A 23,040-nucleotide genomic window follows, 5' to 3' on the forward strand; every position below is an offset into this window, starting at 1 on the left:
AAATAGCTAGCTAGCTAAAAAATGGAAACATCGCAATCCTAGCTGACTTGGAAGAGCTTCTTGTTATCTATTTTACTAGCCAGCCCAGTTATTACATTTAGCTAGTTTGGCTGTTCGATTATTGACTAGATAAGTACTGCACAAGGTCAACGTTTGCAGTGCTGCCTTCAACATGTTGTGAATACATGCAGAACACGAAGGTTTCTGCAAGGACAGGTGTAGCTAGCTAGGTATTGTTCGTTCCACTCTCTGCCTGGCTGGTATGCCTGGCTAGCTTGCCTAGCAGGCAAACATTAAATTTCAGGGGCACCATGTTTTCAGTTTTACTGTAATGTTTATTGACGATGCATTTTTTTTGGTAAGCTAGGTAGCTAATATTTTACATAGCTATTTCGGTTAATATAAAACGTACACAAAAATGACGACGGTTAGAAACAGCGCTGAGGCGTGTAAATGCACTGCTAATTTACTAGCAATCCCACCAATAGCTACAGACATCACGGCCGTTAACTACACATCTTATCAACGTGCAAATATATGACGTACTCTGGCAATATAGCTAGCTAAAAGCTTATCGTACTTGAAGAATATTATTGAACGTTTTCCACAAATATTTTCGACATTTCGTGGAAAATGTGTGTAGAGCTCCAAACTATATTCCAAGTTATGATTTGGTTTTTAACAGCGGCATGGCCATTTCAGAGGAGAAAGATCAAGAAGACGTCTGTTCCAAGCACAAATGACGTTCAGAACAATATGTAGCATGTCAGTCCAACATAATAATGATCCTTTGAATATCATATTTTTAAGTTGTTGGTTGTTACTTAGAAATATTTTTTCAAATTTAGCAGCATATTATCTTGGATTTTTATTTGCTAATGCCAGTCCTTTTCAACACATAAATTAAGTACTATATTCAAAAACGTAAGTAAAACCAGGATCCTATTATTTTAAGTACAAATGATTGATTTTCTTTTGCAATATTTACTAAACCCGTGGGTCATTTTTTACACTGTACATTTAGCTTGACATTAAATTGCTAAACCAATCAGTGCAGATAGAACAGCTTTCTGTGGAGCGGGTGAGCGATACAATCTGTATAAGAAAGTCCTTAAGAGCAAATTGTATTTGTCGTAGCAGCATTGTTTAATCATAATGAAAGACAAACACACACAGTGCAACTGACATTTTGTGGGTGAGGAGAGAGGATTATGGAGGAATGACATGCATTATCTGAATTAGGCCCACAGAATTATACCTACAGAGAAGCGCCTTCTATGGAGGAACTTTGAATGTCCTTGAACTCCCGCGTTGGTTTAACGATGGGCCAGAGCAGATGCTGGAATATGTTTCTGAGGGACAGAGTGAGGGTGCTTTGTTGTGATTTTTGTGAGATTGGGGGAAAAAATCCTGGAACGTTAAAGAAAGTTATTAACCAATTCCCATGCTTTAAAATAACGGTTATGTTCCAGAAAAGTATAGATCACTTTGGTTTTCAGTTCAGGTTCTGTTCCTCAAATGATTGAATTATTTCTTATTTTCTGTTCCCTGAACCAGTTCCTCCAACCCTTGTGAGAAACTGAGGTAGTCAGAGAGTTAAGGCTCTAATGTTGCTTTATGGGAAAAACAAAAGGTTGTGCAATGTGTGTCCCTGCCCTTTGAACAACACAAAGTTGGTTTAAGGTCAAATAAATAAAACAATTATCTATAGAAAACGAATGGGTGTGCGATGTGTGTTCCTACCCTCTATACATTCCAAAGTTGGTTTGATGTGTCTATATTACATTGTCAAGGTGCCGTTGAATAATTTTAAGTGAGTTTGTAAAAATATTTAAATAATGGAATATTTTTATGAGAACAAAAGGGTATGCAACATGCCTCTATAAAAGGAATGATGGGCAGTTGATATGAGGTGGCTAAGTCACGTGGATGAAGAGCTATTGAAATGTAAGTGATTTGTAGAAAATATCAGATTTTGTATGTACATGTGTGTACATTACAAATCCCCGAGCTGACAAGGTACAAATCTGTCGTTGTGCCCCTGAACAGGCAGTTAACTCACTGTTCCTAGGCTGTCATTGAAAATAAGAATTTGTTCTTAACTGACTTGCCTAGTAAAATAAAGGTACAAAAAAAAAGAAGCAATAAATTGAAAGCAAGTCACAAAGGATGAACATAATTGTTTCTGCAGTTGAACTCTTTTCTGGGTTTATTTACTCCATGAAGCACTATTTCCTGCGTTCCCACCTTTTCAGGCACCAGAGCCTGAGCAGGGTATTTTCGTTTTAAAATTAATGAGTGGGAATGTATATGTTTTTGGAAATCTCTTTTTTTTGTAGTGTATGGGGATTGATGTTAAATGTCCCTTCCCCGTATGGAAGTATGGAATTTACTTCTATTTTTGTTATCCCCTTCCAGTTGGTAGCGACACTACCTACACCTTTTGATTGTAGTTCGCCATAAACCCCAAAGAAGAATGAAGCTGGCTTCATCTCCATCAATTTCTTTGTTTTAATCTACTCAATTGTTGTCTACTTTTATTTTGTTCTCTTTGTCTGTCGGCCTATACGGCAATTCAACTTTTAGCTCTGAATGTGTAGCCTACCAGATTAAATGAATCAATAAAACTCACATCTTTCTATCTCAGCTGACTATTGTCAGTCAAGTAAGTACCCTCACGACCTCTAAGATTCGCCGATGGTGAAGGACGGCCGCGCCATTTTGCGACTGAAAGCCTGCTGGTGAGGAAAATGCGTAGCTAACTTCTTGCGAATTTATACTTTGCGTGCAGTAACATTTGTATTGGTTAAAGACATTGCTAAAAACAACAATATTGGTTTAGAGAACAAAGGGAAGCTAGCAAATGTTGGCTAACTAGTTTAGCTACGTTCCAGAGTTCGCTAGTTGGATTCCTAGACAGACGTATACATTTCGTTTCAGCCACTGTCATTGTTTTGTTAGCTAGCTAACCACGTTGTCTTTATTTATGCCCCACAGCCACCCGTACTGAACAATGCACCCCAACTCGCTGACACAGTTGGCGCGGGCGAACCCCTTCAGCGCACCGCTGTTCACGCTACAAAAAGTCGAGGAACCGTCACAAAACCTTGCTGCCGAACATGGACTAAGCAAACGCACGCTGGCCGCCGCTGCAGTGGCGGGTAAGCCGAGTGGTGCATGCTAGATATGCTACCGAGCTGGGTAAGTTAGGCGTTTAACCACCTAACGTTAGCTAGAATGCTGACCCTAATTGAGTTGCAAATGTTGCCAACCACTAACGTTCGTCCAGTGTGGGATGGGTTTTTATCACTCTGCTTATCAGTGATTACCTTCGTATATAGCTAAATAAAGTCATTGGTGATTGATTACACACCAATAAATGTTAGCTTATCTGAATATCTGGCACCATAGTGCTCGAAGCCGTCTTTTGCTTTGCTTTTGGCCTCTGCGCAAACCCATTCTAGACACTACTTCGTTTTGAGCAGGGGCCCTGCAGAGGACACGGCAAGGACAACGTTTTTTTTAGGCCAGTAACTTTGGCAGTGCAAATTATTACTATCTAGCTTCAAGTCTGCAGAAAAATCTTGAGAATTTGAATAGGAAGCTAACGAAGAAAATGGCAAGTATTTCTAAGGCTCAGCCCCCTTTATGCTGAATTAAGCTACTTACCTACACATGCAGTACAACCTTATATTAGGCCTAATGTAATATTATCTAACTAACGTTATGTCCCTGGCAAAGGTAGTCCTTCACCAAGTAAATACTGCAACAGCCTAGGATTTCTTAGTTACAAAAAAGTTGACTAACACATAGGGGCAAATGTCATTGTTGAAATAAGACTTGAGTATAGTTTCTGCATTGGGTGTTATGTTATCGCCTTACCATGTGAGTTTGGAAGTCTCCCAATTACTAAAGGTCTCAAATTATGGACTTTATGTAGGCCTGTGCTTATTTTACAGCGGCTACCATATACTGACTATCAGTTAGTGATTCATGTGTGGTGTTTGTAATGAAACTTGACACACTCAAATAGATGAGGCAGATAGGATACCATTTTACCACCAGTTTATTTACTATCATCAGATAAGTCTGACTTACAGTTCACATGAGTCCATGTAGTTAGACAGTATTTTAACGCAGTCATGAAGGTGATTTCGCTCTGTATCCACACAATTTATCAGCTTAAATAGAATACGAGGCACCTGTGAAAGGCCCAGTACTAGAAAAAGACATAAGCTGTGTTTGAATACTCATATTTGTGACGTAAATTGATTATATAGTATGCTTATTGGATATAGTTAGTATACCAAAAGTTCCCGGATGTCGTACTACATTCGCCAAAGTATGAAGTATGCAAACAGGGGACATATTTTGTGCTTTTAGGGCCCATAATGAAATCATTCACAAAAAGGGTGTGGATTCACATCGTTTTGAGATTTAAAGAAAATATGCAGCCGAAGTCCAACGAGCAGATACAAATTCATTGTTTTAACTAATTATGACAAATGTTGGGCAATGTACTAAAGAAATGACTTTTACCTTACACGTTATGTTGGCATCAATTTGTTAGCTACGCTATCCTTATGAAACAGCATATCATTACAGCAGTATGTACTGGTATGTTAGCTAGCTACCTAATGTTAGTTGGCAACTAATACATCAAACTTGCCAGTATATTAACTATATGCTATCTAACTAACTACCCAACGTTTGTTGATGTCATTATTCCCGTCATTCTTAGCTAAGTGGTATAGTTGTGTTCTCAATGGACATTAGGGTGCATTCGTAAATTCTCTCTGGCTATCTACTCTGATTTCAGAACTTTCATCTGAGTGTACCAGAGCACAGAATAACTGATGATTTACGAACGCGCAACACACGTTGTCAGGAAACATTGGCAAAAAAGCGTATTTAAATCCATTCTTTTTCAGTACAGTCGTGGCCAAAAGTTTTGAGAATGACACAAATATTAATTTTCAAATTCTGCTGCTTCAGTTTGTATGATGGCAATTTGCATATACTCCAGAATGTTATGAAGAGTGATCAGATTAATTGCAAAGCCCCTCTTTGCCATACAAATGAACTGAATCACCCAAAAACATTTCCACTGCATTTCAGCCCTTCCACAAAAGGACCAGCTGACATCATGTCAGTGATTCTCTCGTTAACACAGGTATGAGTGTTGATGAGGACAAGGCTGAAGATCACTCTGTTATGCTGATTGAGTTTGAATAACAGACTGGAAGCTTCAAAAGGAGGGTGGTGCTTGGAATCATTGTTCTTCCTTTGTCAACCATTGTTACCTGCAAGGAAACACGTGCCGTCATCATTGCTTTGCTCAAAAAGGGCTTCACAGGCAAGGATATTGCACCTAAATCAACCATTTATCAGATCATCAAGAACTTCAAGGAGAGCGGTTCAATTGTTGTGAAGAAGGCTTCAGGGCGCCCAAGAAAGTCCAGCAAGCACCAGAACCGTCTCCTAAATTTGATTCAGCTGCGGGATCGGGGCACCACCAGTACAGAGCTTGCTTAGGAATGGCAGCAGGCAGGTGTGAGTGCATCTGCATGCACAGTGAGGCGAAGACTTTTGGAGGATGGCCTGGTGTCAAGAAGGGCAGCGAAGAAGCCACTTCTCTCCAGGAAAAACATCAGGGACAGACTGATATTCTGCAAAAGGTACAGGGATTGGACTGCTGAGGACTGGGGTAAAATAATTTTCTCTGATTAATCCCTTTTCCGATTGTTTGGGGCATCCGTAAAAAAGCTTGTCCGGAGAAGACCAGGTGAGCTCTACCATCGGTCCTGTGTCATGCCAACAGTAAAGCATCCTGAGACCATTCATGTGTGAGGTTGCTTCTCAGCCAAGGGAGTGGGCTCACTCACAATTTTGCCTAAGAACACAGCCATGAATAAAGAATGGTACCAACACATCTTCCGAGAGCAACTTCTCCCAACCATCCAGGAACAGTTTGGTGACGAATAATGCCTTTTCCAGCATGATGGAGCACCTTGCCATAAGGCAAAAGTGATAACTAAGTGGCTCGGGGAACAAAACATCGATATTTTGTGTCCATTGCCAGTATTCCATAGTAACATCTGACAAAATATCTAAAGACACTGAAGCAGCAAACTTTGTGAAAATTTATATTTGTGTCATTCTCAAAACTTTTGGCCACAACTGTATACTAAAATGAACTTATTGTTGTAGTGTATATACATTAAGTATGTAGTATACATTATGTTAGTATGGGTATTTGAACACAGCTATGGTCTTCACTGAGTTGAACTGAATGTTTTATGATGTCAGGTCTATGCATCAACTACCCTACTAAAGAGTAGGCCTACTATTACAGTGCACACATTTTGTTCCCCCTTACATCTGTGAAAGAACCCCAATTCTTTCTTTTCCTCAGAGGGAGACAGTTGTGAGTTTGGCTCCTCACATTATTTAATTATGTGTGGCATCGGTGGGATCCTGAGCTGTGGTACCACACACACAGCTTTGGTGCCCCTTGACCTCGTCAAGTGCAGGTTGCAGGTCTGTTGGCCCGCCAGTGGTTGCATGGCATGGAATGGATATTGTGCTGTGGATTTCACCACAAGACGACATCATCCAAAATAACTGACTTTCACCAAGACTAAGATCACACAAATAAGTTTGCAGGAATATTTTGAGTTACAACTAATTTGCTGAAATAAATTTAACCTGTTATCATTAGGCCTATTTCATTTGCATGTTTGAGCTGGAGACTGTTTAGGTCCTTTGCTCCACTAGGAGCTATAATAAATAAGTCAAAGGGGGTCAAGTGAGCTGTGAACCAGCTTAAAACATTAACAGGAGGGAGTGAAGTCTGAGCCTTAACAGAACTTGAAGGTGCATTTTATTAATACATTGTCCTTTAATCTATGACCTCAGACTGCACTTGCCCTTTCTCTGTGCCCAATCAGCAATTTGATATTGTACCCACATCCATTCAACGGCAGTGACCTTTAGCTTAGCAACAACTGCAGACAATTTCCAGGCTAGGACAGGACATCCTCCTTATTAAAAACCAGCCTGGAGTTAAGTCTACCATACTTGCAGGGGAAGTTTTCTAAATTAATGTTGGTGTCCTGAGCCTGTATTCATAAAGTTTCTCAGAGTAGGATTCCTGATCTAGGATCATGCTCCACGCCCCCCCCCCATCCATGTAATCTTGTATATTATGATCTCAAAGCCATAAATGCAGGCCCTGGTGTGAGTACAGGAATAAATTGGACATATTATGTATTCGTGCCTTGTTTTTGATATTACTCACCATCACCTTGCAATTAACATGAATTCATTCGTATGTTAATACCACTCAGAAGTTTCGGGCAGAAATAATTATCCACTGTGCCAGCATACACATTCAGGAGGACGGCCTGGAGCAGTGGTTCTCAACTGGTTTTGCCGCTGGACCCAAATTGAACAATGCTGTCTGGTTGCGACCCAATATTCACATCACGAAAAATAATCGGCAAAATACAATCTGGGGAACGATTTTTCATGCTATGGTGATATTAAATGTAGTAATTATATGACAAGGGAACAACATTCCTACCTCATTGTCAATAATACAATTTTGCCCATATTCTGGATGAGGAATGTTAATAAACACACTGATTTTAGATCACAAAATCAACCAAACTGGTGCTGCTAATGGCGCGCTCTCTCTATCTATCAAACAAATAAAGGGAACATTAAAATAACACATCCTAGATCTGAATGAATGAAATATTCTTATGAAATACTTTTTTCTTTACATAGTTGAATGTGCTGACAACATTTTTGTGTGATTTTGATCAATGGAAGTCAAATTTATCAACCCATGGAGGTCTGGCTTTGGAGTCTCACTCAAAATTAAAGTGGAAAACCACACTACAGGCTGATCCAACTTTGATGTAATGTCCTTAAAACAAGTCAAAATGAGCCTCAGTAGTGTGTGTGTGGCCTCCACGTGCCTGTATGACCTCCCTACAACGCCTGGGAATGCTCCTGATGAGGTGGCGGATGGTCTCATGAGGGATCTCCTCACAGACCTGGACTAAAGCATCCGCCAACTCCTGGACAGTCTGTGGTGCAATGTGGCGTTGGTGGATGGAGCAAGACATGATGTCCCAGATGTGCTCAATTGGATTCAGGTCTGGGGAACGGGCGGGCCAGTCCATAGCATCAATGCCTTCCTCTTGCAGGAACTGCTGACACACTCCAGCCACATGAGGTCTAGCGTTGTCTTGGATTAGGAGGAACCCAGGGCCAACCGCACCAGCATATGGTCTCACAAGGGGTCTGAGGATCTCATCTCGGTACCTAATGGCAGTCAGGCTACCTCTGGCGAGCACATGGAGGGCTGTGCGGCCCCCCAAAGAAATGCCACCCCACACCATGACTGACCCACCGCCAAACCGGTCATGCTGGAGGATGTTGCAGGCAGCAGAACGTTCTCCACGGTGTCTCCAGACTCTGTCACGTCTGTCACATGTGCTCAGTGTGAACCTGCTTTCATCTGTGAAGAGCACAGGGCGCCAGTGGCGAATTTGCCAATCTTGGTGTTCTCTGGCAAATGCCAAATGTCCTGCACGGTGTTGGGCTGTAAGCACAACCCCCACCTGTGGACGTCGGGTCCTCATACCACCCTCATGGAGTCTGTTTCTGACCGTTTGAGCAGACACATGCACATTTGTGGCCTGCTGGAGGTCATTTTGCAGGGCTCTGGCAGTGCTCCTCCTTGCACAAAGGCGGAGGTAGCGGTCCTGCTGCTGGGTTGTTGCCCTCCTACGGCCTCCTCCACGTCTCCTGATGTACTGGCCTGTCTCCTGGTAGCGCCTCCATGCTCTGGACACTACCTGACAGACACAGCAAACTTTCTTGCCACAGCTCGCATTGATGTGCCATCCTGGATGAGCTGCACTACCTGAGCCACTTGTGTGGGTTGTAGACTCCGTCTCATGCTACCACTAGAGTGAAAGCACCGGCAGCATTCAAAAGTGACCAAAACATCAGCCAGGAAGCATAGGAACTGAGAAGTGGTCTGTGGTCACCACCTGCAGAACCACTCCTTTATTGGGGGTGTCTTGCTAATTGCCTATAATTTCCACCTGTTGTCTATTCCATTTGCACAACAGCATGTGAAATTTATTGTCAATCAGTGTTGCTTCCAAAGTGGACAGTTTGATTTCACAGAAGTGTGATTGACTTGGAGTTACATTGTGTTGTTTAAGTGTTCCCTTTATTTTTTTGAGCAGTGTATATTGTGATTGAAGAAAAATTGTTCAGGGATTAAGTTATTAAAGATGTAAGGGGCTCGGTCTAAGGCACTGCATCTCAGTGTTAGAGGTGTCCCTACAGACCCTGGTTCGATTCCAGCATGTATCACAACTGGGCGTGATTGGGAATCCCATAGGGCGGTGCACAATTGGCCCAGCGTTGTTGGGTTTTGGCCCGGGAAAGGCTGTCATTGTAAATAAGAATTTGGTTTTAACTGATTTCCCTAGATTAATAAAAACATTTCTACACGTTCTACCTGGTTTAAGTTGTTCAAGTTCAGACTGGAGTGTATATATATATATATATATATATATATTTGACTAATTTAGACACCAGCGCATTCAAATCCTCATTTTGACCCACTAGTTCAGAATCGCTGGCCTAGAAAACATACTTGACCAAACAGTCTGTCATCTGTTTGCAAGCCTTGGCAGGATTGCTAACGTTGTGGTGTGAGAAATTCCAATTCCTAGCATGGCTCCCTTTGTTATCTAAGTGCATGGTGTGTTGTCTGTTTTGTATTGTGTTCTGTCTGCTCTAGATTCTGATATTAGCTGCGAGTTTGGCTCTATGAAATACTATGCCTTGTGCGGCTTCGGTGGCATCCTCAGCTGTGGGATTACACACACGGCAGTCGTACCCCTCGACCTGGTCAAGTGCCGTCTGCAGGTCTGTATCTCAGCTAATGTCTCTCTGAGCTGTAATGAGTGTACTGGACTGGAATAATGTATACATTGCGGAGTTGGGGTTAATTCCATTTCTATTCGGGAAGTAAAACTGAAATTCTATTGTAGATGTACCTTTTCAATTTACTTCCTGAATTGTAATGTAATTTGCCCCAACCCTTGTAAAGTGATAAAACATTGAGTGGTATGGCTGGCCCTGTAGTGTTGTGTATTTCTGTAGTATTTAGTGCATTTTCTTTACAAGGACCTCCCAAGTATTATTTCCCCCCTCAAAACCACTACTACTAGTTCACATCCATTAACCAATCTGTTTTGAATGTGTTGTCTAGGTGGACCCAGACAAGTACAAGAGCATCTTCAAGGGCTTCTCCATCACCATAAAGGAGGATGGCATGCGGGGGCTGGCTAAGGGCTGGGCTCCTACTTTCATCGGCTACTCCATGCAGGGTCTCTGCAAGTTTGGCTTCTATGAGGTGTTCAAGATCACCTACAGCGACTTTATCGGAGAGGTAAGTCGTTACTAAGTAATTGATGACTATGAAAATAATGTTAATGGTTTATTTTGTTTAATTTGCACTATGGTGTAGCCACAGAAAAAAACACCTGTTCGAGCTTCTCATGGGGTTAGATTCAGGATGCTTGTCCGGGGCCACACAAAAATATGTTGCGGGTATTCGCAGACCGTTTTTGTGAAACACTGCTTTACACTATATAAGAACAAATTGGATGGTGTTAAGATATAGATTGGAGGGGTTGAGTGGAGCTGAAGTGGTCTGTTTCAGAACTTTTGTGAAACAGCACAGTTACAAATATATGGCAAATAGAAGATAACAATAACTGTTGTAAAATACATTGTGTCCGTAAAATGTATATAGTATGTACATTGCATTCGGAAAGTATTCAGACCCCTTCCCCTTAGCCAAATTTTGTTGCATTACAGCCTTATTCTAAAATGGATTCAATACCTTTTTTTCATTGTCAGTCTACACATAATACACCATAATGACCAAGTGAAAACAGGTTTTTAGAATTTTTGCAAATGTATTAAAAAAAAAAAAAACATAGTTCTCAGACCCTTTGCTATGAGACTTGAAATTGAGCTCGGGTACATCCTGTTTCCAGTGATCATCCTTGATGTTTCTACAACTTGATTGGAGTCCACCTGTGGTAAATCTCAATTGATTGGACATGCTTTGGAAAGGCACACACCTGTCTATAATAAGGTCCCACAGTTGACTGCGCATGTCAGAGCCAAAACCAAGCCATGAGGTCAAAGGAATTGTCTGTAGAGCTCCGAGACAGGATTGTGTTGAGGCACAGATCTGGGGAAGGTTACCAAAAAATGTCTGCAGCATTGAAGGTCCCCAAGAACACGGTGGCCTCCATTCTTAAATGGACGAAGTTTGGAACTACCAAAACTCTTCCTTGAGCTGTCTAAAAAAGCAGGTGGTTACTTTGACAGAGCTCCAGAGCTTCTCTGTGGAGATAGGAGAACTTTGCCAGAAGGCACCTAAACGACTCTCAGACCATTAAAAACAGGATTCTCTTGTCTGATAAAACCAAGATTGAATGCCAAGTGTCACTTCTGGAGGAAACCTGGCACCATCCCTAGAGTGAAGCGTAGTGACAGCATCATGCTGTGGGGATGTTTTTCAGCCGCAGGGACTGGGAGACTAGTCAGGATCGAGGGAAATATGAACGGAGCGAAGTACAGAGATCCACTATGAAAACCTGCTCAAGACCTCAGATGGTTCACCTTCCAACAGGACAATGACTCTGAGCACACAGCTAAGACAACGCAGGAGTGGTTTTGGGACAAATCTCTGAATGTCTCAGCCAAAGCACAGATTTGAACCCAATCGAACATCTCTGGAGAGACCTGAAAATGGCAGTGCAGTGACACTCCCCATCCAACCTGACAGAACTTGAGAGGATCTGCAGAGAGAAATGGGAGAAACTCCCCAAATACAGGTGTGCCAAGTTTTTAACATCATACCCAAGAAGACTCTGGGCTGTAATCGCTGCCAAAGTTGCTGAGTACTGAGTAAAGGTTATGAATATATATGTAAATGTCATATTTCCGTCGTTTTTTTGAAAAATGTAAACCTGTTTTTGCTTTGTCATTACAGGGTTTTGTTTGTAGATAGATGGGGGAGAGAAATGTAATTATTTTTAGAGTAAGGCTGTAACGTAATAAAATGTGGAAAAAGTCAAGGGGTCTGAATACTTTCCGAATGCAGTGTATAAGCTGGCTGTAGAAGCCTATGTGTGTTAGTTCACTCCAATTAGGGAAAGGGTTGGGGGCAAATAATAAAGGAAAATACATTTTACAAATATTTTATTTTACTAAACAGTATGGGGGATTGGAAACGATGCAGAAGATTAAATTTGAGCTTCTATGTTAAATCTGATCTGCCCTGTAATTGTTTTTATAATAACTGCTCTGCACTACCAATGTGTAGTCAGGGCATCACCCAGGTGGGTACATCTGCTGGCACCAGAAATCCCATCACACATCTGTAATTGTCAGAGTAGTAGTTCTCATCACTACGGGCCTCTGCTATCTCCGCAATCCTCTCGCAGCCTCACGCCGTTGAAGTCGATGTTACCATTCGAACCAAAACACTTCCCAGTTCCAGCTAATTAATTAATACTGAAATAAGGTTGTCATCAGTGGCACAGAAAGGCTCCATCTCAATGAGTTGTTCCGTGATTCATCGCATCCTATCTCCTTGACACCAACTGTATCAGACCTTTTAATAATACGCTTTGAAAAGGAGGCGAGGCGAGAGAAAGCAAGGCAATCAAGTAAAGATGAATTGAGAAAGAGCTGAAGAATAGTTGTTCATCTCCTCCCAACTCATTATGATTTACATTGTGTCTAGGGGTGTACACTTCGTCTTCAACTCCTAACCTCCCAGTCTGCCTTCCCCAGGAAAACACCTATCTGTGGAGGACCTCCCTCTACCTGGCTGCGTCTGCCAGTGCTGAGTTCTTTGCTGACATCGCCCTGGCCCCTATGGAGGCGTGTAAAGTACGTATCCAGACCTGCCCTGGCTACGCCAGCAACCTCAGACAGTGTGCCCCCAAGATGTTCGCAGAGGAGGGCATCTGGGCGTGAGTATCCCAACTAAATCAGCCGGTCACATTTCACTACCTTCTGCTTAGCCGTAACCCTTTGATGTTGGTCTGGATTTGTATAATCAGTGAAGTACTATACTGAACAAAAATATAAATGCAACATGCAACAATTTTCTAAGATATTACTGAGTTACAGTTCATATAAGGAAATCGGTCTGATTAAATAAATTACGACCTAATCTATGGATTTCACATGACTGGGCAGGGGCTGAAACATAGGCCCACCCACTTAGGAGCGAGGCCCAGCCAACCAGAATGGGTTTTCCACCACAAAAGGGCATTATTATTACAGACCGAAACACTCAGTTTCATCAGCTATCCGGGTGACTGGTCTCGGATGATCCCTGCAGGTGAAGAAGCCGGATCTAGAGGACCTGGGCTGGTGTGGTTACACATGGTCTGCGGTTGTAAGGCCAATTGGACATACTACAAAATGATCTAAAACGACGTTGGAGGCTGCTTAAGGTAGAGGAATGAACATTTAATTATCTGGCAACAGCTCTGGTGGACATTCCTGTAGTAATCAGGCCAATTGTAAATTCCCTCAACTTGACACATCTGTGGCATTGTTGTGACACAACTGCAGTTTGTTTTGTGGCCTTTTACTGTCCCCAGCACAAGGTGCACCTAGGGCTGTTACAGTGACCGTATTACCATCGGTCATGATGGCAGTCAAATTCAATGTTATCGTTTTTAGTAACAGTAATTATGCTTCTCCAAGCTCTGATGCTGCTGATGGTCATAAGTAGCCTACCAAACTTGCTAACTGCCTGGCACACCGCACTTTGTCTCTCTACTCACTCTGACATAAATGCCAATGTAATCGAAAATAAAATTAAACACTTCAAATGAGCTCATGTTGCGCAACATTCCTCTGTTAAAAAGAGGATCCCATCAGCTTTCTATAGGCTAGACCTGCTATATTTGATTTCTCAACCTTCCTAATATTAAGCACATTGCTTCTCTTTAAAACAGGAGTGCAGTCTACCTGGCTGGCATGAAAATGAACCATTGGAAAAGCGTTATCCATTCGCTATTTAAGTGCATAGATATGTATTTTTTTCCCGCTGTCCCTGTTTCAAGACAGGTGCATGATAATGGTCCATTCTAAATCAAAAGAAATGTAACGCATATATTATTTAGTATATGTAAAGACAAGATTAAATCAAGAATAGTTTGGTGGGTGACAATATTAACCTATCACTTGTGAATGATGCCCGGCTTAAGGCAAACAGTGCATGCTTTTTTTGCAACTTTTTAAAATCATCGCACACCTCATGTAGACTAGCCCATAGGCCTATATGTTTTTAAGGTTTCTATCACAACTAAAGTGGCCAAATAACGTCTTTAAAATTAAACACATTTATCCGCTTTACAAAGGGTGTCGAGCCAAACTGGCATACATACGCAGCATGTGAGTTTCAAGTTTGGGGATGATTCATTTTCACCATAAAAATGCACCTTTTATAATAAAAGCATTACATGCATAATCGTGTTTGTGGTTAGTTTTGAGAATGGTGTTATCCTGCTTATGGAACAGTCGCGCATATATCCTACTGCCGTGTGCGCATTGCTGCGCTTATAATGTGTAGAAATAGCATATTAGTTTATCAACATTTTAAGCTAAATATTCTCATCTGTTGCATCAGGCTGATTGCTTAAAACAGGTTTGCTAGTGGTTTTATTAATTTGTATTAAAAATCAGAACAGTTTATACAAATGTTGGACTAGTTACATAAATAACTCTAAATGAAGCATATAGGAGGACCTGTTTATTTGTTAACCGCTCAACACAGAATAGACGCATGTGCGCACTTCCTCAAATGGTTTGGAGAAAATATTATTTTTATTTTGTTCAGCTATGTTAAATTGTATTCTTCATGCTATAAAATAATGCCACGGAATTCTAATCAAATATTGTCTGCTAAATTAGTGTTGCCCACAGCGAAATGGCATAGCTGGATCAGAGCCTAACATAAGGACTACGCAGAGTTCTGTTCTTCTGAAATAGACTACATTTTCATCATGTTTCTTTAGACCTGTCTAAAATAAAGGATTGTTTGTGATTTTAGGCTATATGACATGGATTTATTAGATTTTTTCCAAATGTAGAAGTTCCAAAGGACTGCAACAGTGGCTTGTAGGCTATGTGTGGAAGACAGGAGATGCTAAATGTGTATGTTAATTAACGGTTAATTACCATGAGACCAGCAGTTATTTGCTTGACTATTGCCATTGAAAGAGAAGTTTGATGTTCGCCATTCAGAATGAATTCTGTTTAAAAAAAAATAAAAAATAAAAAAATGAAATGGTGTTTTGCATTGATCACTGTTGGAAGTGGGGAAAATAGTATACCGTTGTCAAGGCTGACCGGAGAGCTAAATGCACTATGATGGTAAATTACTTTTCATGTTAAACACAACCCCGTACCCCATGAGAGAATATGAGCTTAGCCACATGTCTGAAGCATCAGTAGCTCAATGTGCCGTACACACACACTACATTCTAAAGTTTGTCGTGTTATTAAACTAAGCATTTCAAATGTCATGGTATATCCTTGTGTGTAATAAAGTAACATGGCTAATTTAGACAAAGCTTTTTCATTGTTAAAATTGGCCCAAAAAATGAATAGCTGGGCGATATGGCCAAAATATTACATCAGTATTTAAAAAGAAAATATGACAGTATTTTTAGTTTTTGAATAATAAAAGTTATACATTTGTAGAAGTGATCCTAGGGTGGCAACACATACTTTCTAAGTGATTTCAATGAGTCTTTCTCCATTCTGATTGTTTTATATCGGGGTGGCAGGTAGCCTAGTGGTTAGAGCGTTGAACTTGTAGTCGAAAGGTTGCAAGATCGAATCCCCGAACTGAAAAGGTAAAACTCTGCTCCTGAACAAGGCACCGTACCTAGGCCATCATTGAAAATAAGAATTTGTTCTTTAACGGACTTGCCTGGTTAAATAAAGGTTAAAAAAAATACTGTTCAATTGAACTTCAGTCAAAACCATTTTCAGCACTTCAATCATTTCTGCATTTCTTGCACTCAATTTCAGTGGTGAAAAGTAACCAATTGTCATACTTGAGTAAAAGTAAAGATGAGTTAAAAGAAAATGATTCAAGTAAAAGTGAGTCACCCGGTAAAATACTACTTGAGTAAAAGTCTAAGTATTTGGTTTTAAATATACATAAGTATATCAAAAGTAAGTGTAATTGATAAAATGTACTTAAGTATCAAAAGTATAAATCATTTCAAATTCCTTATTAAGCAAAACAGATGGCATCATGTTCTTTTTTAAAAAAATGATTATTTACGCTAGCGAGGAGCACACTCCAACACTCAGACACAATTTACAAACAAAGCATTTGTGTTTAGTGAGTCCTCCAGATCAGAGGCAGTAGATGACCAGTGATGTTCTCTTGACAAGTGCGTGAATTGGACCATTTTCCTGTCCTACTAAACATTCAAAATATAACGAGTACTTTTAGGTGTCAGGGAAAAGGGTGCAATTCGTGTAAAAAGTACAGTATTTTCTTTAGGAATAAAGTAGGGGTAAAGTGAAAGTTGTCAAATAGTAAAGTACAGATACCAAAAAAAATGACTTTAGTACTTGAAAGTATTTTTACTAAAGTACTTTACACCACTGCTCAATTGAGGTCATTTCCACACTGCCACATAGGGCTGCACGATATGGGCAAATAATCTAAGATTTATTTTTAATATAGTTCCAAATTAGGCTTAATCCTGGTGTGGGAAATGTCAATGAAACCAACAAGTCACTCATTTGCTCCACCTCTTCCTCTGTCCTCTCTAGTTTCTACAAGGGTGTGGTACCTCTGTGGATGAGGCAGATCCCCTACACCATGATGAAGTTTGCCTGCTTCGAGAGGACCGTAGAGCTGCTGTACAAACATGTGGTCCCCAAGCCCCGTGCTGAATGCTCCAAGTCTGAACAGCTGGTTGTCACCTTCGTGGCAGGATATATCGGTGAGTCCACAATGCTGGATAGAAGTTTATTGAAAATGGTAGATGAATAGGTATGTTAACAGATTTACAACCATATAGGTCAGGGATGGGCAGCAACTTTGGTGGGGGCCACAAAAAAAATCAACATGAGGAGCCGTACTGGCTTGTGTCTGGTTACCCATATCCATACCTAGACATGCAGTCAGAGCCTGCCCTAGCCTTTTGGGGCCCTAAGCAAAATGTTGGGAGGGGCCAACCAAGTCACAAACTCTGATACCTCCTGCGCCTTAACCTGTTTCTTCCTGTTTCCTAAGTTTTTTATTTTGTTGATTGGGGTGGCCTAAAGGTTAGAGCATTGGGCCAGTAACTGAAATGTTGCTGGATCGAATCCCTGAGCTGACAAGGTAAAAATCAGTCATTCTGCCCCTGAACAAGGCAGTTAACCCACTGTTCCCCAGTAGGCTGTCATTGTAAATAAGAATTTGTTCTTAACTGACTTGCCTAGTTAAAGTTTTTTTTTAAAGTGTTTGCTATCCTGCTTCTCCTGGGTCTGTGAAAGGTTCAACGGATTATGTGAGGGGTGGGAATGGGCGGATTTCTCCATCCCCTTCTCCAGCTGTTAAATTGGGTAGTTCAATGGTAAGAAACGTCTCAGTCCCTGGAGCAAAAATGTTCTGCTATCCACGAGTACAGGACATCAATAAGCTGTTCTCAAACATTTTAAACCTGCATCAGGAAATGTTGGCTATCATAGTGTAATTGAATCCCACATGAACTATGAAGGGCAGCTCATAACAGCTGAAGATGGATTTTAATGAACTGATTGGGTCTCTGCTTGACCCCAACAAATGCCCCATAATAACTGGCCCTGTGCCCTTGCCTAAATCGTGGGATTGAACATTTCAGCAGATTTTTAGCCCTCCATAACTATGAGACTTGCAGCTCTGTGGGGGTAACATTTATTGACAATTTTGATACCTTCTTGAAACACTCGTTTTATAAGGAGGATGGAATTCACAAGTCATTTGGGTTCCTGGATCCTTTCACAGCCTTATAAGGTTGCAATGAGACAATGACTTGTCAATGACCCCAGCTCAGTTAATCCCTACCATTGTGTCACTGAGTTGTCATTATACTTCAGCAAATGTACATTATCCCAGGGGTGTTGGAAGACCCAATGTAAGTAACCTAATTTATGGCCCTCTAACTGCCCTGAATGCCTCTACAGATCCTACAGCTATTGTATGCAGTAATCATGTGCCTATGAACCAGAGTTATGCTGTTAGCACTGAGGTGGTGTGCCGTTAGTAGGAAGTCCACTGTGTGCAGCTCACCCTGCACTAACATAAATAACATGAGCATGTCTACTTCTGTTAAGCTTCCCAGTAAAGCAACAAAAACAATCAAGCATCCCAGGAAAGTGCTAAAAAAATAGCCCACGTTAACATATGTAGCATATGTAGCTCATGAAATCAATAATTTGCTAGTAACAGATGACTTTCATTCTGACGATCTCTGAAACTCAGATAATGCCTTTTGATACAGTGGTAGCAATAAATGTTTTAATCATCTACAGAAAACAAATGCCAAAGGTGGAGGGGTTGCCATTTTATATTAATAATAACATTCCTGTAAAGCTTAGAAGATCATGTTAAATACTGTTGGAGTAATATGGCTACAGTTTCATCTACCTCACCTAAAGCCCATTCTGGTGGGAAACTGCTATTGACCAACAAGTGCTAACAGGCAGTATCTGGATAATTGGTAAAATGCTTGATAGTGTATGTGATCAACAGAGGTATATTTTGTGGGTGTTTTTCAACATTGACTGGCTTTCATCAAGCTGCCCACTCAAGAAAAAGCTTCAAACTGTAACTGGTGCCTGCAACCTGGTTCACGTTATCAGTCAACCTACCAGGGTAATTTAAAAACAGCACAGGAATGAAATCCTCAACATCTTTAATAATGCTGCAGAAATTTGCTTTAAAGCAGTGTCCAAATCGATTGAATGTATTGATCACAATCTAGGAAAACCAAAGTTCCAATGGCTTGGCCTAATATAGTGTGAGGTTGTACAATAAATGTTGTAGTGATTCCTATGTTATTGATGTAAAGAATATTTGTCGATGTGTAATGTTGTCAGTTAGGTTAATGATTTTTTTGATGAGTAGCAAATTTATGCATGACATGCCAGCAACAAACGCTGCCACTACACATCCAAGTATAACTGATCAAATTATGAAAGTTGAGCATTGTCATTTTGAATTCTGTAGTGTGTGTGTGTGTGTGTGTGTGTGTGTGTGTGTGTGTGTGTGTGTGTGTGTGTGTGTGTGTGTGTGTGTGGAGTGAAAATTGTCTATCAACAATGACAAGCCACCAAGGTCTGACAACTTGGATGAGTCTTTTGCCATGGAGCAGAGAGACATTTGCAGTTTTACAGTGCATTCAGAAAGTATTCAGACCCTTGACTTTTTCCACATTTAAGTTAGCCTTTATTATAAAATTGATTTAAATAGTTTTCCTCATTCTACACACAATACCCCATAACAATAGACATTTTTGCCAATTTATTAATCAGCCTTATTTACATAAGTTTTCAGACCCTTTACTCAGTACTTTATTGAAGCACATTTGGCAGAGATTACAGCCTTGAGTCTTGGGTATGATGCTACAAGCTTGGCATACCTGTATTTGGGGAGTTTCTCACATTCTTGCAGATCCTCTCAAGCTCTGTCAGGTTGGATGGGGAGCGTTGCTCCCGAGTGGCGCAGTGGTCTAGGACACTGCATCTCAGCGCAAGGGGTGTCACTGCAGTACCTGGTTCGAATCCAGGCTGTATCACATCCGGCTGTGATTGGGAGTCCCATAGTGTGGTGCACAATTGGCCCAGCATCGTTCAGGTTTGGCCTGGGTAGGCATCATCGTAAATAAGAATTGGTTCTTTAGTAACTTGCCTACATAAATAAAGGTGACATTTTTTTTAAATAAAATAATTCAGGTCTCTCCAGTGATTTGGGTTCAAGTCTGTGTTTTGTCTGGGGCACTCAAGGACATTCAGACACTTGTCTCGAAGCCAGCAGGTTCTCATCAAGGATCTCTGTTTGGGCCGTTCATCTTTCCCCTTGATCCTGACTAGTCTCTGCAGCTGAATAACATCCCCACAGCATGATGCTACCACCACAATGCTTCACCGTAGGGATGGTGCCAGGTTTCCTCCAGACGTGACGCTTGGCATTCAGGCCAAAGAGTTTAATCTTGGTTTAATGAGACCAGAGAATCTTGTTTCTCATGGTCTGAGAGTCCTTCAGATGCCCTTTGGCAAACTCCAAGCAGGCTGTCGTGTTTTTCACTGAGTGGCTTCCGTCTGGCCACTCTACCATAAAGGCCTGATTTGGTGGAGTGCTGCAGAGATGGTTGTCCTTCTGGAAGGTTCGCCCATCTCCACAGAGGAGCTCTGTTAGATTGACCATCGGGTTCTTGGTCACCTCCCTGATCAAGGCCCTTCTCCCTCGATTGCTCAGTTTGGCCGGGCCTCGGTGGTTCCAAACTTCTTCCATTTTTAAGAATGGAGGCCACTGTTCTTTGGGACCTTCATTGCTGCATACCTTTTTTAGTGCCCTTCCCCAGATCTGTGCCTCGACACAATCCTGTCTCGGAGCTGTACGGATAATTCCTCCGACCTCATGGCTTGGTTTTTGTTCTGACATGCACTGTCAACTGAAAACTTTTTATATAGATTGGTGTGTGTGTGTGTGTGTGTGTGCCTTTCCAAATCATGTCCAATCAATTGAATTTACCACAGGTGGACTCCAATGAAGTTGAAGAAACATCTCAAGGATGTAAACAGGATGAAAACCTGCGCTCAATTTTGAGTCTCATACTAAAGGGTCTGAATATTTCTGTTTTGTGTTTTTAATACATTTGCACACAAATAACCTGTTTTCGCTTCGTCGTTATGGGGGTGTGTACATTGATGTTCTATTTAATCCATTTTAGAATGAGGCTGTAACTTAACAAAAAATGGAAGAAGTCAAGGGGTCTGAATATTTTCCCGAATGCACTGTTGGTGGATGAACTGCATTTAAAATCATTGAAGAAATGGTCATAAAAAAATAATTTGGTCACGTTAAATCTGTTAGCAGGCCATATTTGGCTGTATGTTTGAGACTGCTGCCCTAGTCAAAATCAAGATTTCCTATGTTGTCTTGATCACATCCCTGGTGTTTGTTCTCTCCCCTTCAGCTGGTGTGTTCTGTGCCATTGTGTCTCACCCTGCTGACTCTGTGGTGTCTGTACTGAACAAGGAGAGTGGCAGCAGCGCCATCGGAGTACTCAAGAAACTCGGACCCAAAGGTGAGTACTGGATTCTTTCCAGAAGTTCTACAGACAGAAGGCGGGCTATCCTATTGCCCATTCTAACTGTTTTTAGAACGGCAATTCTCAGCTGATGGGTTGCGACCCAAATGGAGGTTTTGAATGGGTGTCTGATTTTAAATAAACATTTTAAAATGCTCATTGAATTTAAACAACTAAAACCAGGTAGAACGTTTTTAGAAATGATAATGAACCTAGATTTTTGAATAATTAAATCCCTGAGCAATTTTACTTCAATCCCAGTATTTTTAATATGGAACTATTAGCGCTGTTTAGTTGGTTTTGTGGTCTCAAACCAGTAAGCTTATTAACATTCTTAATCAATAATATGGGCAAAATTGAATTATTGACAATGAAAAAGGTGGGAATGTTGTTCCTTTGTCATATTATTGTCACATTTACTATCATGGCATAACACAATCTGGATTTATTTATTTTTATGGCCTTTTTTCGCAACGCAAATATTGGTTTGCGACTGAGACAACCTGGTTGAATTTGGGTCCTGAGGCACAACCAGTTAAGAACCACTGGTTTAGAATGTAGATTGATGGTGTTAACTTTGCAGTAAAAACACTGAGGTTTCCAACACACTCCTTAGATCTCTCTCTGAGGGCTGATTGCAGCTCCAGCCCAGGTGCCCCAGGCAGCTTTCTGGCTGGACAGTTGCTTGAGTCAATGGCCTGTGCGAACAGTCTACCTGCTCCCCAGCCCATTACCTGCACTGGCAGCCTCACTCGAATACTACCAGTGCAGACTTGCAGTACCTATTACCACCTGTCTCAGAGTAACCATCATTAGTTGTTGACCTTTGATATTTTTAAATGGTGTAATGGGATATTCAAATATCTCAATTTGATCGGAGTTTAAACAGTTTGCCTTTATTTATCTTGCTCTTTCTTCCCTCTGTTCGTCCTTCCTTCTCAGGTGTGTGGAAGGGTCTGGTGGCCCGTATCATCATGATCGGTACCCTGACCGCCCTGCAGTGGTTCATCTACGACTCTGTGAAGGTCTACTTCCGCCTGCCCCGTCCCCCTCCCCCAGAGATGCCCGAGTCCCTCAAGAAGAAGCTTGGCCTCACCGAGTAACGAAACAAATATCGGCTTTATCAACAAATAGCAATTCAAAATGGCGGCCTTATCAAAAGATGTAAGACAGCGGCCTTATCAAACACATCCTTCAGTTAACAACCGCCTAGCACACCGCTCTCTACCTGCTATAGTCATAGCCACCTACCCTGGGCTGGGCTACTGATCAGCAGGATTGGGGTTGATTCAATTTGAATTCCGTGTCAGTTCTAGACGTAAACTTCAATTCTAATTTTAAATGCAAATGTTCTTAATTGAATGGAAGGTAATTGGAATTTCAGTTTACTTCCTGAATTGATTGAATAGAAATGTAATTGTCCCCAGCCCAACTGGTCATTGGTAATGATTCATTAGGCATACTAAAAGATAAGAGGGAAGATGGTTCCCCCCTGTGGGGGTATAGAGGAAAGACTACGACATGAATGCAATCAGGTTTTAACACCCCACCATAGTTGGTCAATGTTCTAATAAATGTGGAAACAACAGTGTTTTGT

General features: G+C 41.2%; 1 protein-coding gene across 3 annotated transcripts; it reads left to right on the forward strand.

Moving 5' to 3' along the window:
• Nucleotides 1-2,406: 2,406 nt before the first annotated feature.
• LOC139408628 (solute carrier family 25 member 3) lies at nt 2,407-23,031 on the forward strand. 3 transcript variants are annotated; one of them, XM_071152748.1, is made up of 8 exons: nt 2,407-2,741; nt 2,998-3,161; nt 6,416-6,540; nt 10,307-10,486; nt 12,913-13,094; nt 16,936-17,108; nt 21,330-21,440; nt 22,386-23,031. In XM_071152748.1, the coding sequence occupies exons 2-8, from the start codon at nt 3,014-3,016 to the stop codon at nt 22,544-22,546; spliced, it is 1,080 nt and encodes a 359-aa protein (XP_071008849.1). In that variant the 5' UTR covers nt 2,407-2,741; nt 2,998-3,013; the 3' UTR covers nt 22,547-23,031. The 3 variants fall into 3 exon arrangements, with proteins under 3 accessions (XP_071008849.1, XP_071008840.1, XP_071008860.1); XM_071152739.1 differs by lacking the exon at nt 6,416-6,540 and adding an exon at nt 9,833-9,960 and having other exon boundaries at nt 2,469-2,741; XM_071152759.1 differs by lacking the exon at nt 6,416-6,540 and adding an exon at nt 9,833-9,960 and having other exon boundaries at nt 2,694-2,741; nt 2,998-3,201.
• Nucleotides 23,032-23,040: the final 9 nt, after the last annotated feature.

Source organism: Oncorhynchus clarkii, chromosome 1 (genome assembly GCF_045791955.1).
Source record: "Oncorhynchus clarkii lewisi isolate Uvic-CL-2024 chromosome 1, UVic_Ocla_1.0, whole genome shotgun sequence".
NCBI lineage: Eukaryota > Metazoa > Chordata > Actinopteri > Salmoniformes > Salmonidae > Oncorhynchus > Oncorhynchus clarkii.

Coding starts and splice junctions, on each gene's coding strand:
- LOC139408628 (XM_071152739.1), top strand. CDS start 3,014: ATGCACCCCAACTCGCTGACACAGTTGGCGCGGGCGAACCCCTTCAGC. Junction 3,162..9,832: donor GGCCGCCGCTGCAGTGGCGG/GTAAGCCGAGTG, acceptor TGTCTGCTCTAG/ATTCTGATATTAGCTGCGAG. Junction 21,441..22,385: donor CAAGAAACTCGGACCCAAAG/GTGAGTACTGGA, acceptor CTTCCTTCTCAG/GTGTGTGGAAGGGTCTGGTG.